The sequence below is a fragment of the Scomber japonicus genome, chromosome 4 (genome assembly GCF_027409825.1).
Source record: "Scomber japonicus isolate fScoJap1 chromosome 4, fScoJap1.pri, whole genome shotgun sequence".
NCBI lineage: Eukaryota > Metazoa > Chordata > Actinopteri > Scombriformes > Scombridae > Scomber > Scomber japonicus.
Window position 1 is genome coordinate 11863063 of NC_070581.1, and position 13307 is coordinate 11876369.

The following is a 13307-nucleotide window of genomic DNA, read 5'->3' on the forward strand; positions in this document are numbered from 1 at the left end:
TGTGCTGAATAGACCATTCATTTATAGGGATTACAGATCTTTCACACCTGTGCTACCAATGTAAATGACAGAATGATACACACTGCAGGCCTTTTTGCCATGCACCTGTCATGCAGTAGTTACTGCAGGCTTTTCCAACAACAGCTCCCTACAAAAGAACGGCACATTGAGTGAATGTAAAGAGAAGTGGAGGGATTTTGCCTGGGTTTGGGGGATTTAGAAGGATTTGAGTGCTTCTCAACAGTCACTGCAGTATTGACATGTGCAGCAGAAAGCCAGGCCACCTCTGACATTATCAGATTGGCACGTTTTACACAGGGCTAAAGTGCCTGCAGCCTAATATAGTTAGTGTAGACTTGTGCCAAGACAAAATTAACTGCTCCACTGCTCTGCATGGCCTTCTGTTTGTGACCCAGTTTCACCATCTCACAGTAACATGGAGCATGATGAGGACTGCACCCTCAGTGTTTATTCCTATATTAAGAATGCTGTATGGGGGATGTTTTGCAAGTAGCCTTTGTAAAGTATTTAAAAAAAAACGTGAACACATAAAAAGCACTGCAGAATATTAGCAATAATATACTTTATGTGTACAATATATACAACAACTAAACCATTTCAGGCTTTCTTTATGTTCCACTGATTGCATCGTTATCATCATCTTCAGATATGACTGTAAAATAGTATTTTTCTCTATGTTTTAATCATTGATGCATGAACAACTGTCGTATTCTTATAATATACCCATGTTTTAAAATCCAAGGACCTGCAAGGAGAACGCGTCACAACCATCTGCCCTCTGATTGGAAAGATGTACTCTACGTTTGACCAATCGGATTCAGCTGTAGAGAAACGGTGTCAAAATTCGCACCTGTAACTTTAGTGTCACATTCATAGAGTGGGAATTTAGAGTTCTAAATTTCGCATGCTGTTACTTGCTATAAATCTGTATGGCAGGTGTACACAAAACCACGTTTTTGTCAGTGTCTTTGTGTGACCTCACTACAGATATAATTTGTTCACAGATTTTATTCATATATTTGTTTTCTTTTTTAACTTGGTGCTTGCCCTGTTCCTGACGGTTTAGAGCGGTCACGTGAATTTTCCTACTGGGGAACTAATATTTTCCGATTATTTCGACACCGCACAAATGCCCCATTACACCAATTGGGGGGTGTGGGTGTGACCTATGGGTGTGACGGTTAGGCCGGACCTGACGTCGATATCGGAAACGCTGTCAGACAGGAACACACACGTGTTGGAGGCAGCTGCAAGAGAGCATGAGTACACAGCTCTTGCTGGCAGAGAGGCCTGAAAAAGGAAATATAAGCTTTCATACCGACATCTCCTTGGTCAGTTTGTAGCCGCTAATAGATACCAGGAGTCTCCTGGGCTAATACAGACAGAGCAAGAAGAGGACGACGTCGGCCTGGTAACCGACCGAGAAAGCACAACGAAGAAAGTTGTCTGTCTGCTGTTCCCGGGCCTCTGTATGTGTGTGTGCATTGTGTCGCTAGCAGCTTTCAGTTTTTAATAATTAAATAGGCTGAGGAGGACTTTGAAGCGTTATTAGCACGCCATGGCGGACTACTTAATCAGCGGGAAGAGCGGCTACGTCCCTGACGATGGGCTGAGTGGACAGCAGCTGTTCAATGGAGGAGACGGGCTCACATACAAGTAAAGACACCATGTTCATTCACGCCTACCAACAGCCACGACAAATGAGTCACTTTCTAATTTAGCTCCTGTGTGCTGACAGAAGCATCTGTTTTAATCGTCTTAACGTTGCTTGTTAATGGTTGCGGCGTGTTTGTCGGTTGCTCAGCGACCCGTTTGGCACGTTTCTGTGTTGCGTAAAAGTCAAACTGAGCTAACGTGACACTGACCGACAGCTTCCTACTGAGGGGGTGTTGACTGAAAAACAGTTATCAACATTACATGAATGAATGATAGTCAAATTTGTGGTAACACGTGCCAGCCTGCCAGGGTGGCTTCATTCAAAATGGACGTTTGAATATGTTCTAGTTGAGAAATATAAAAAGAGCCTGAGGGCATGCAGGAAGATGGGATTGCGCATACATAGCAGGACATAACATGCATGTCTTTCTTGGGAGTCCTCAGCAGGTTATCATGTTACAGCATGAGGACATGTGACATTAATGCACAGAACAGAAGAAAAAATGCATTTGAAGCTGCACTTGGATCATAAGCAACCTTTACTAAGTTAGCCCCTAATATAGATCAAGTTCAAAAACACTGGATCCTACATTTCCCATAATGCAACCAGTTGCAGTTTTCTTGATACTCTCCCTGTCTTTCAAACACTTGCTTCATTCACAATGCTTTGCTTTCCAGTGCAAGCTTTCTGTTAACTTATATTTCAAAATTATGAGTTTGCATATTTATTTTAAACTTGAAAGTTCTCTTTAGAGCCACAGAAGGTACAGTGCAACTGTTTATGACAGGGTGACTTGTTACTCCACATGACAAGCATGCCGTATGTTTAAAATGTGATGAACTGGCCCTTTTTAAATGTCCAAACTTATCAATCACACAATTAAGTTAGTTACCTTAGATCCGTGATGTCTTAAAATATTGTAATAATCATTATTATAAAACCAAAATCTTAATGTCATTAAAACAAAAGAAAAATGTCAGAAAACAAGTGCATAGTTCAGTTTTATTATGGGGACAAACAAGTGTCCCTGTGTTTATATGACCAGGTTGGTCATTCATTGTTGACAGTAAAATAGACAAGTTTGTGTGTATTTTAGCCTCCAGTTAAGCTTTATGACGATTTTTATCTCAGGCAGTAACTGCTTTCACCTTTGAAATTATATAGTGCCAGTTAAGAAAGGATTGCTTGTAACCAAAGCAGCATGCTCAGAAATGGAGAACAACACTGACATAATCTGAATTGCAGCCTCTTGGAAATGACGTGTTTGAAGGGAACATCCCTCTTGTAAAGTCACTGGTCCCAAATTTAGGACCAGGCTTACATGTTCCTGTGTTGTTATGCTGGACTGTGAAGGCCGGCTATATTTAGAGCATCTCTCATCTTGGTCATCCTCTTTATAACAAAGTGCAAACAGTACTAGTGATGTGTAGTGACCTGATTTTGACACAATTTCATGTCCAAAATCCAAGATAATATCTTTGGTAATATAGAGACATTAATATATTATATAAAACATCTACCAGCTCTATAATGAAACATCTTTAAAATATGTTTGTATTAAATGTTGAAACACTGAAAGGATCTGTCCATTGATTAGTCAATAGCAAGAAATTTGCAATTTTTAAAGGAAATCACAACAATTTCAGATCAGGTTGTTTTTTTAAATTTATCAAGCACAAATGTTCAAAAAGTATTTGCTAGTTAGAGCTTCTCAGATGTGAGGAACTGTTGCATTTATGTGTTTAATATTTTATTTGGAATATATTTGAGTTCAAGCTGTGGGAATCACTTTTCTGACATTTTATAGACGAAATGATTGATCAATCAATTGATAAATCACATCATGGCAGTGATATAATTATAATCTTTATTCATATAGTGCCTTTCAAAACACAATTACAAAGTGCTTTACAATAAAGGCAGAACACATTTAAAACACAAACTAAAAACCATAAAAACTAATCACAATATATATAAAAAAAAACTAAAATATGAAAATCAGTAAAAGGGAGACAGAGTTCATAGCCCTGATTTCCTCAAGCAGGTCACTCCAAAGTCTATGAGCTCTGTTTGCAAAGACCTTTGTATATCAATCTGGACCTTGGTACAAAATTAAACTAAGTATGCAATTTACAATTTGGGTACTTAGTCCAAGCGCTATTTAATGAGTAAATGCGTACTGTGATATCAGAGTAAATGTGCAATGACTCCCCTTTGACCCACTGACTCCATTGATTTCTTTGATCAGCGTGTTAAAGTGTAGCAATGGTTAAACAGACACTCGAGCTGCTGATTCTTTCTGTTTTCTTTCTTGGTCTCACTGTGAATCGCTTACGCTATAAACAGCAACATGTTTTTCTGCATAAATATGTCCCATGTCCTCGTAGTGTAACGTGATAACTTGCTGAGGATTCCCATGTTATATCCTGTTCAAGAGTCAGTGCAGTCACATTTGTCCCTGCATGATTTCTTGGTTTTTCTGCTTCTGAACTAGAAAATATTAAGTTGGAAATGTTTACTCAGACGTGCTCACTGATAGCAGACTTGGACTACATGTTTACCTCATTGTTTAAAAAACCCCATCTATAAACATTCTGTTACCAGCACTTTAACGAGAAATCTGATGATGTAATCTTTATTGCTCTAACCCTCTTTTCTTTCTAATCTCTCCCTCAGTGACTTTCTGATACTTCCAGGCTACATCGACTTTACATCAGACCAAGTGGTGAGTGGTGGTGAGGGTCAAATAACATGCGAACCACAAACAATCTCATTATCGCAGCTGTTGTGGTATTAAACTAATCTGAGTCTGGGATAGTTTTGGTGGTGGGGGGGGGGGGGGGGGTAAGGATTATCACTCCTCCCATCACAGATATTCCCTGAATCTGACTCATGATGCATCCACAAACCACAGCAGGGAATCGTAGCATGTATGTATAAAGCTGAGCCTTTATACATACATTTCACCAACACCTAATATACAGTAAATGCTGCACCGGCGTAAAACCATACAACAACAAGCCATGGATTTGAATTTACTTTACTTTCAATGCTAACATTAAAATATTTTAAACCTTTTTAGGTGGTTGATTCACTAATATATCTACTGCATCAGTAATAAATAAATAGAAATATCCATGTTGTGCCGTTTCTTTTTACAGGATCTGACGTCAGCACTCACCAAACAGATCACCATGAAAACTCCCTTTGTCTCCACTCCCATGGACACAGTCACAGAGGCCAACATGGCCATCGCTATGGCAGTAAGTACAACAAAACAAACACACACTGTCCGTGGATGATTTGGTGGGTTGTCGTTTCATACGTTCACACCGTGACGCTCGCACTGATGCACCGTCTCCTCCCAGCTAACAGGTGGCATCGGCTTCATTCATCACAACTGCACTCCAGAGTTCCAGGCCAATGAAGTTCGCAAAGTCAAGGTAGCAATGATGACTATCTGGAATATTTATTTTCGTTCTTTCCTCCTCTTTCATTCTTTTATTTCATTCATCTCATCGTTTGCTATCTCTTTCTGTACTTCAGGCTCTTTTCTGTATTTAAAGTCATTTTGTATGTTTATCTTCCTTTTCTTCTTCTCACATCATCTTCTTGTGTGTGTTTTTATGTCCTCCTTTAGTTGCTGCTTTTAGTCAGTTTGGGTTGTAGTTAGATCCAGTAGACCTGCGTGATTTTTGTCCTTCCCCACATCCTTCCTTTTCCTCACCTCCCTCCCTTCCTCCCTCCAGCGATATGAGCAGGGCTTCATCACAGACCCCGTGGTGATGAGCCCCAACGAGCGTGTACGCGACGTCTTCCAGGCCAAGGCTCGCCACGGCTTCTGTGGCATCCCCATCACAGACAACGGTAAGATGGGTGGCAAGCTGGTGGGAATCATCTCATCCAGAGACATTGACTTCCTGAAGGAAGAGGACCACCACCTGCTGCTCAGCGAGGTGGGTGCAGTTTAGAAATAAAAGTGTTTTGTTTTGTTTTTTTTCCTTTTAGAAAGAGCCTCTGTACATCACACGTAGGTACAAGGCTGTTGGAAATCAGCACAAAAAGTGTCTCGTACACTTGCCTACTGATGCTAAACCACACAATGATTTAAGTAGACAACATTTCAATTCCATGACAAGCTTTTAAAATAAGTGTGTGTTAACATCTTTTTTTTATTTGTGCTGGAGAGAAGAGAAAAGTGTTTGATTTGCTGATCTCAGGCAAATCCAGGTCTACATACAGAATACAATTTTGTTTTTTTAGATAGAGGATCCTCTACATCTCAGAACCACCAGAAACACTAGAAATGTGTTCATTCTCGGGACTCTTCTCATCAGGTTCAGATGTGTATTTTATTTTTGTCCCGTGTGTCGCTGTCTTTACAGGTGATGACAAAGCGGGAGGAGCTAGTTGTCGCCCCCGCTGGAGTGACGCTGAAAGAAGCCAATGAAATCCTCCAGAGGAGTAAGAAAGGTGAGCAGGAGGTTTGTTTACAAAATAATTATTTAGTCACTCAGTTAAAAATACCAATTGATAACAAATTAATAGAGAATTGAAGGGAAAATTGACTGCTGTGAACGTGATGGTTTCTTAAAACCAGGTCACCTATATTATAAAAATAGGCAGTTATTTTTTAAATTGGTCCCATATGACAACAAGGTTGTTTATACTGCTCTTAAGGGAGAGTCCTACAACAAACAGAATGCATTGCACAATTCACATTCACACTGAATAACCCTAGTGTGTTTATTCCCAGCAGAGAGGCAAAGACAAAGTTAATGAGCAGATACTCTTTACTGAGGCTTATTTTCATATATAAAACATTTTTCCTCACCAACTCTGGATATATTGTACCAGTGTGAAAGATCACACAACAAACGACTCACAGGACTTAATTATGTTGATCAATGCTAACTTACTATGAGCTGTAATGTTAGACAGGCCTGAATGCTGACGCAGCTGCAGGTGTACAGTCAGCTGGACATTTTTCAGCTGCACCTCAGACAGAAAACATTAAACTGATGTTGTTTTTCATACTACATCTCTAATTCAGATAGTGATATAGTTGAAAATCTGTGTTTTATCAGTGATTTTTTAAAAAACTGCATCCAGGTGAATTTTTCCATGATTGCTCCTACAGGTAAACTTCCTATAGTGAATGAAGAGGGCTCCCTGGTGTCCATCATCGCCCGCACAGACCTGAAGAAGAACAGAGACTTCCCTCTGGCCTCCAAAGACTCCCGCAAACAGCTGCTGTGCGGAGCCGCCATCGGCACACACAATGACGACAAATACCGACTGGACCTGCTGGTGCAAAGCGGGGTGGATGTGGTCGTACTGGTGAGGAGGACTTGTAATGATTTACCATGGAGGTTAAAGAGAATGAAGTGGGACTGGCATCAGACTGGTTTGTGCTATTTCACTGGGATAGATTTTTGAATTTGTGGTGCAGATTAGGAAAGCGAGCCATTACACAGATGTGTAATGGATTAACTTAAATTTGCTCCCACTGGATGTTTATGAGAGATGATCATTCTGATTAAGAGCCATACAGGACAACAACTTCAATCTCTCTTCAGCTGTGGGAGTAAATGTAATGGTGCGCAGACCTTTGATTTGATCTGGATTCATGCCAATGTTGGACTGCAAATAAAAAGTAGTGATGTTTTTAGAAGAAATGTCTCCTCTGTACCTCCAGGACTCGTCTCAGGGCAACTCAATCTTCCAGATCAACATGATCAAATACATCAAAGAGAAGTACCCAAGCCTACAAGTCATCGGAGGCAACGGTAACTACCCGTACACATACATGAGCAAAATAATGAGAAGTATTTTCATTGATGCCAGCTGTAGAGAACTGGCTTTCATAATGATGCTGCGTGTGTGTGTATATATATATATTTTTGACGAGATAGAGCCACACTGCTAATGATCAAACAGTGAAATTCATAATTCTTATTAGTAGGGAAACGAGAAAGCATGCACATCTAATATTAGTCATTGAAATCAGCTGGGTTACATTTCTCATCCAACAAGCTTTTCTGAGCACCCAACAAAACTGGCTGAGCTCCCCAATGGCTCCTGTGCTCAGCTAACAGCCTCTCTGTCTCCCTCTGTGCTCTGCAGTGGTAACTGCAGCTCAGGCCAAGAACCTGATAGACGCAGGTGTGGACGGACTGAGAGTGGGGATGGGCAGCGGCTCCATCTGCATCACACAGGAAGGTGAGTGACTGACCACCAAAAACACACTATCAGACTCACTGACAGCTCCCACCCAAAATGAGCCACTCTAGAGCCTCTGATCTGGTTAATATAGACACCAGTCAAATGGAGAAAAGGAACATCTGGGTGTCATTTTGTCCAACGAATGAATGAAATGCTGAAGTGGTTTGATTGATTGCATTAGCTACTTTTAGCTTGTTGTGCTATTTAGGTTTCGGGGTTGCTCGACTGATCTTCATGCGAGTGCACTGTTTAAACTCAATTATGGCAAAGCAGTATGTGTACTCCCATATAGTGTGCCATAGTGCAATTCGGCATAGATGGAAACATGAGCATCTCTAAATGATTTTGCCATCTTTTGTTTACGTTCTCTGTGATACTTTGGATGCAGTGGTTGTTATTTCTCTGGACTCTCATGATAATGTTAATAATTGTTTTGGGCTTCAGCGTCTGGATTTAAGAAATAAAGTTGTAGGTTAAATGATGCAGTTCGGGTTGTTGTGAATCAGTTAACAAGAAGAACAAAGCTGATTTTTGTTTTTTGTATCCGGCGTGAAAACGACTAGATTCTAGATTGGGATACATTTTGCTCTGATTCTTCTGGCATTGATAAAAAGTTGAGTTATTGTTTGACTGTGTGCTTCTTGTCGTCTCTTCATTTTGTCAAAGATTCTTCTCACATCATGAGAAATATTTGTTTTTTATCCTATTTTTTCCTTCATTGTCTGTCATCTTCATACCTGCCTCCTCCTCTTCTTTCTCTTCCTCTTAAATTCTTTCCGTCCTCTGTGTTTTGTGTGTGTCTGTGTGTGTGTTTGTGTGTGTGTATGTTTTTGTGCGTCCGTGTTCAGCTCCCCCCAGTATACCACCAGCAATAAAGCTCCACAGCCCCAAACACTCAACCACTGTTACAGGATACTGCAGTAAGTCCCCCCCCCACCCTGTTTGGCCTGCTCTCAGCTCACATTGGCTCCACTATCAGTGTGCGCCCCCCACTCCCCCACCCCTCTCCCTCCCTTCACAGCCCGCTGCATTGATTGGTTAACGGCTTTGCATCAGTAGAAGTAGTGGCAGTAGGTTTGTTTTTTGAGAGCTGGCCTCGGGTGTTGTGGGGTTTTGGGGTTTTGCTTGTTCCTGCGTCCTCACTAATCTGTCAATCATCCAGAGTGAATGTTTACTGACCTCCTGGTCTCTGGTCTTGATGACACCATGAGAACAATTAGCGATGAATACCATTGTATTCATTTCGGCATTGATTCTCGCAAGATTTCAGTGCAGTTTTTAAAAATTTGAGTCACATAGACACAAAAAAATGGGACAAATAAGGTCCAGGTTGACAAATTCCAAAGCTTCCTTTTAAGGTAGCATGTGAGTAGTGCAGCAGCTTTTAGTCATCTATCAGTGTCTACACAGCAGGATGCGTTCAAACATGGATGACCTCCACACGCTGCATGTTTTGGCAGCACTAAAAGACACAATCACTGTAGTTACACAGAGAACAGAAGAAAACGCACTTGAAGCCTAAAATGATGATTTATTTATGGATTACAGACAAAAAACAAAATTATGAAATTCAAAAACACATCACCACAATTAAAGAAATTAAAAAATAATGCCCATATAAATTGACAACAACATAAATAAAGTGTGAATCCCCTCCTGTGTAGTTGAGCCCTGTCAGTCAGTATAGCGAGTCTGCATTTGGACATGTGGATGCATGCGTGCATAAATCTGATGTTAATGTGCTGCCAGCTGTGACTGTTGCACTGAAAGGCGACACACTATCTGAGATGCAGCATGGATGTGTGAGGGGCTCACCTGCTCTGTGGATTTTGAGCAGCATCGTGGCTGAAAAAGGACGAGATGACTTTTTAAAAACATTTTCAATTCTGATTTGGTCCCATGGTTTCTGAAATGAGAGCTGAAGAGGAGTATGACAAATATCACGACGTGTAGCTTGAACTTACTGAGCTGTTGTGATCATTCCAGGGTTCTCTCCATCAGTGATGTGTTAGTGTGGTAAGTACCGGGCAGCCCCGAGTTGACGGGAAGCAAAACAACTGTAGCGTTAAAACAGGAATTTTCACGTTTCTCCTTTTTGCTGCTGGTATTGGTGTTGATTGTCAGCGTCCCTTACCCTGATGTGAAACATTACTGGTTTGAAATCTTTAAACTCGGTGTTTCGGCTGAGCAGAGGTGGCACAGTATGAGAAGAGAGTGGAGAACTACTGAAGTGTGGGGCATTTGTCTGCTGATGTGGCAAGTTTAACTTCCTCTTTCCCACTTTTCTTGAACAAAAATCACTACAGAAACCACTGTGGTTCACTTCCTGGGAGTTTCCACTACTGCACGCCTTTTAAAATTTCTCCAAATCTCTGAAGTCAGTTAGGAAGCTGTGTTTGTTATGTAAATTATCAAATGCTTCCACAGCTCATCTGTACTTCAAGTATTTGTTAAATTCCTACTTCACGAACAACAGGTTCTTATTCAGATTTCCAACATGAACCTGTAAAGCCTCGTGTGGTGAGCTGGGTTAGCATTTTGCGAGTGTCTGCAGTGTATTTTCTGATATAGTGTGCATAGCTAGCAGTCATGAGACCAGAAACCTGTGGTTAAGATGACTAACGTCTTCAGTCGTACACATTGTGTCACATTGTTTTGATCATCTGTGTGTCTCTCTCCTCCTCACAGTGCTGGCATGCGGCAGACCTCAGGCCACAGCCGTCTATAAGGTGTCAGAGTACGCCAGGCGCTTTGGTGTACCGGTCATCGCTGATGGCGGCATCCAGACCGTCGGACACATCGCCAAAGCCCTGGCGCTGGGAGCATCCACAGGTACGGATAGTCTCAGAGTTCATAATGAGTTTATTTCAGAAGATAAGTTGCTGTCATGTTGTGTTTTTTCAAATGTTACAGAGAAGATTATAATTTGAGCAGTTGGTTTTTAGATTTAGATTATAGGTATTTACTGCTCTGTGTGAAACCATGGTTACGCTGGGAGAGCAAAAGAAAGAAAGACCTTTTCCCCTCTTTCATCCCATTTTAGCCTTTCAGTCATCATTAATATCCAGTCCTTTAATTTAACTGACCAATTTCTCTCTCCATCTTGGTTCAGTAATGATGGGCTCCCTGCTAGCTGCCACCAGTGAAGCTCCTGGTGAATATTTCTTCTCTGACGGTATCAGGCTGAAGAAATATCGTGGCATGGGTTCCTTGGATGCCATGGATAAGAACCTGGGCTCCCAGACGAGATACTTCAGGTACAGACGCACATGAACAGGCACAGGCTAATACTTTTATATCTGCAGGTTAGAACACAACAATACAGTGGTCTCATTTTTACCCCCAGAAAACAAAACAAGATCCACCTCCATCTACACAGCACCACTCATCCTCACTACCATGCTGTTAGAAACCACTAGGTGGCAGTACACAGGCTGGGGAAGGTCATTTGATCCTCTGCACCACTCATTTCTTTCTCTTTTTTTTCCTCCTCTCTCTACCACAGTGAGTGTGACAAGATTAAAGTTGCTCAGGGTGTTTCTGGAGCAGTGCAGGACAAAGGCTCCATCCACAAGTTTATTCCCTACCTACTGGCTGGCATTCAGCACTCCTGTCAGGACATCGGATCAAAGAGTCTCACACAGCTCAGGTAAAAATCACAATCGCATCATTATCTGTGTGCACTGAAGCTTCGGGACCTCAGGTAGAAAAAAAACTATTGATAGGAATGTGAGTGTAAATAGATGAACAAAAGCTATGAGCAGGTTTATATTTTGTTGTTGTCATGCGAGTAAGTCAGTGGCCCACACTAAAAGAGAAGCAATGGGGCAAGAGATAAGCAACTGTAACACTAACTAACCATTACCTAAAGGTAAACAAGAACAGGCATGGCATGCAAAGATAACTGAAAATATAAAACCTGGTAGGCTAAATAACATCAAAAGGCTACCGTTTCAAAATCAAATGCATTTAGTAAACGGAGCACTCATTAAAATCAGTCTATCAGCAGCTCTATCTCAAATAAACTAGTCATGTGTTGTATAAATGAAAGAAAAACGGTTCCCTTTTGGACTGGCCGACAGGATACCAATCCTCACTTAGCATGATGCTAACAACATATTAATGCAATAATAATCCCATAAAAATATCTAAAATAGCAGAGTTAGCTTTACTCTGTTTAACTTAAAATAATTACTAGATGTGTACACAGAACAGTCTTTATGATCCATCATTACCAAACAAATGTGATAAGGAGCCTTGAATTAAGTATTATTGTTCCCACTATAAATCAAAATATGAATCGCTAAACAAACACTCATGGCTATGGTTGCCTTCTGTCCCAGTTAAGTCTTAACCAGTGATTGAGCCAGCTAACCTTCCCTCTGCCTAGAGACAACAACGAAAAAATCTGATTGGATAACTCTATTTTCATGGTTTAAAGACAGTTACCTTTGGATATCTGAAGCAAACCTGATAGAAACTGGGGCTAAAATTTGAATTAGAAGAGAATGTGAACATGTAGCTCAAAGGGCACAACCTCACAGGGCTGTCTGAGCTCCACAGAATTCATCTCCAAGCATTTACATGATTTTACTTTCCTACCATTTCTATAGAACAGTATTTCTTCCCTTGATGTGTGTTTCTTTCTTCCCGGCAGAGCCATGATGTACTCTGGAGATCTGAAATTTGAAAAGAGAACAACATCAGCTCAAATGGAGGGCGGAGTCCACAGCCTGCACAGGTACACACAGACACACACAAACACACAGCGCAACACAAATCTGTGCTTCTTCAGCTCAGATCCACATTGTTCTGTTCAGTTTCATATTCCATCGTCTTCAAAGTTTTTAGTTTCATGTCTCGCCACAACTACACAAACCTTCAAGTTAAACTTCCTCTTTAGCGCCGCTGCTGCGTCTGTTCTTGACAGGAAACCTCAGGGAGAATCATGGATTGTCGTGTGATCTTTTCCTTCTCTTCTTTTTCTCCCACAGTTACGAGAAACGTCTGTATTAAGAAGCCAGACGGAGAAATCCTTCCAGCAGGCACATTATGCAAACACTACTCGCCAGTCCCTCTTACATCATCATTCTACACACGCACAACTAACTTCTCATACAAATTAGCCTGTAAGAGATAAGCGCGCACACACACATAGACACACACACACACTCTTCCAAGGATCCATCAGTCTTCCTGCCAGTATCATCTATGCATTGTCTTTGTTTAGTATGTTTGTGTGTAATGGAGGGGAGCTAAGCATTTATCAGTCAGTGCACGTGTGATTGAGTCCTCTCCAATGCCTTCCATGTTGTGATTAAATCAATTGTCTCCAGTATACTGGTGTGTCCACTGTATGGCAGAAATGTTGTCAAATAATAAAAGCTTATGTGTTTTTCCACAA

The 13307-nt window shown here is 41.1% G+C and overlaps 1 protein-coding gene across 1 annotated transcript; it reads left to right on the forward strand.

Moving 5' to 3' along the window:
* The first annotated feature begins 1250 nt into the window (after positions 1-1250).
* On the forward strand, positions 1251-13307 carry impdh2 (IMP (inosine 5'-monophosphate) dehydrogenase 2). Its single transcript, XM_053317792.1, has 14 exons — positions 1251-1677; positions 4355-4403; positions 4840-4941; positions 5047-5121; positions 5428-5634; positions 6064-6151; positions 6819-7018; positions 7377-7467; positions 7805-7900; positions 10592-10735; positions 11016-11160; positions 11409-11552; positions 12561-12644; positions 12898-13307. The coding sequence occupies exons 1-14, from the start codon at positions 1580-1582 to the stop codon at positions 12917-12919; spliced, it is 1545 nt and encodes a 514-aa protein (XP_053173767.1). The 5' UTR covers positions 1251-1579; the 3' UTR covers positions 12920-13307.

Coding starts and splice junctions, on each gene's coding strand:
- impdh2 (XM_053317792.1), top strand. CDS start 1,580: ATGGCGGACTACTTAATCAGCGGGAAGAGCGGCTACGTCCCTGACGAT. Junction 1,678..4,354: donor GGAGACGGGCTCACATACAA/GTAAAGACACCA, acceptor TCTCTCCCTCAG/TGACTTTCTGATACTTCCAG. Junction 4,942..5,046: donor ACATGGCCATCGCTATGGCA/GTAAGTACAACA, acceptor GTCTCCTCCCAG/CTAACAGGTGGCATCGGCTT.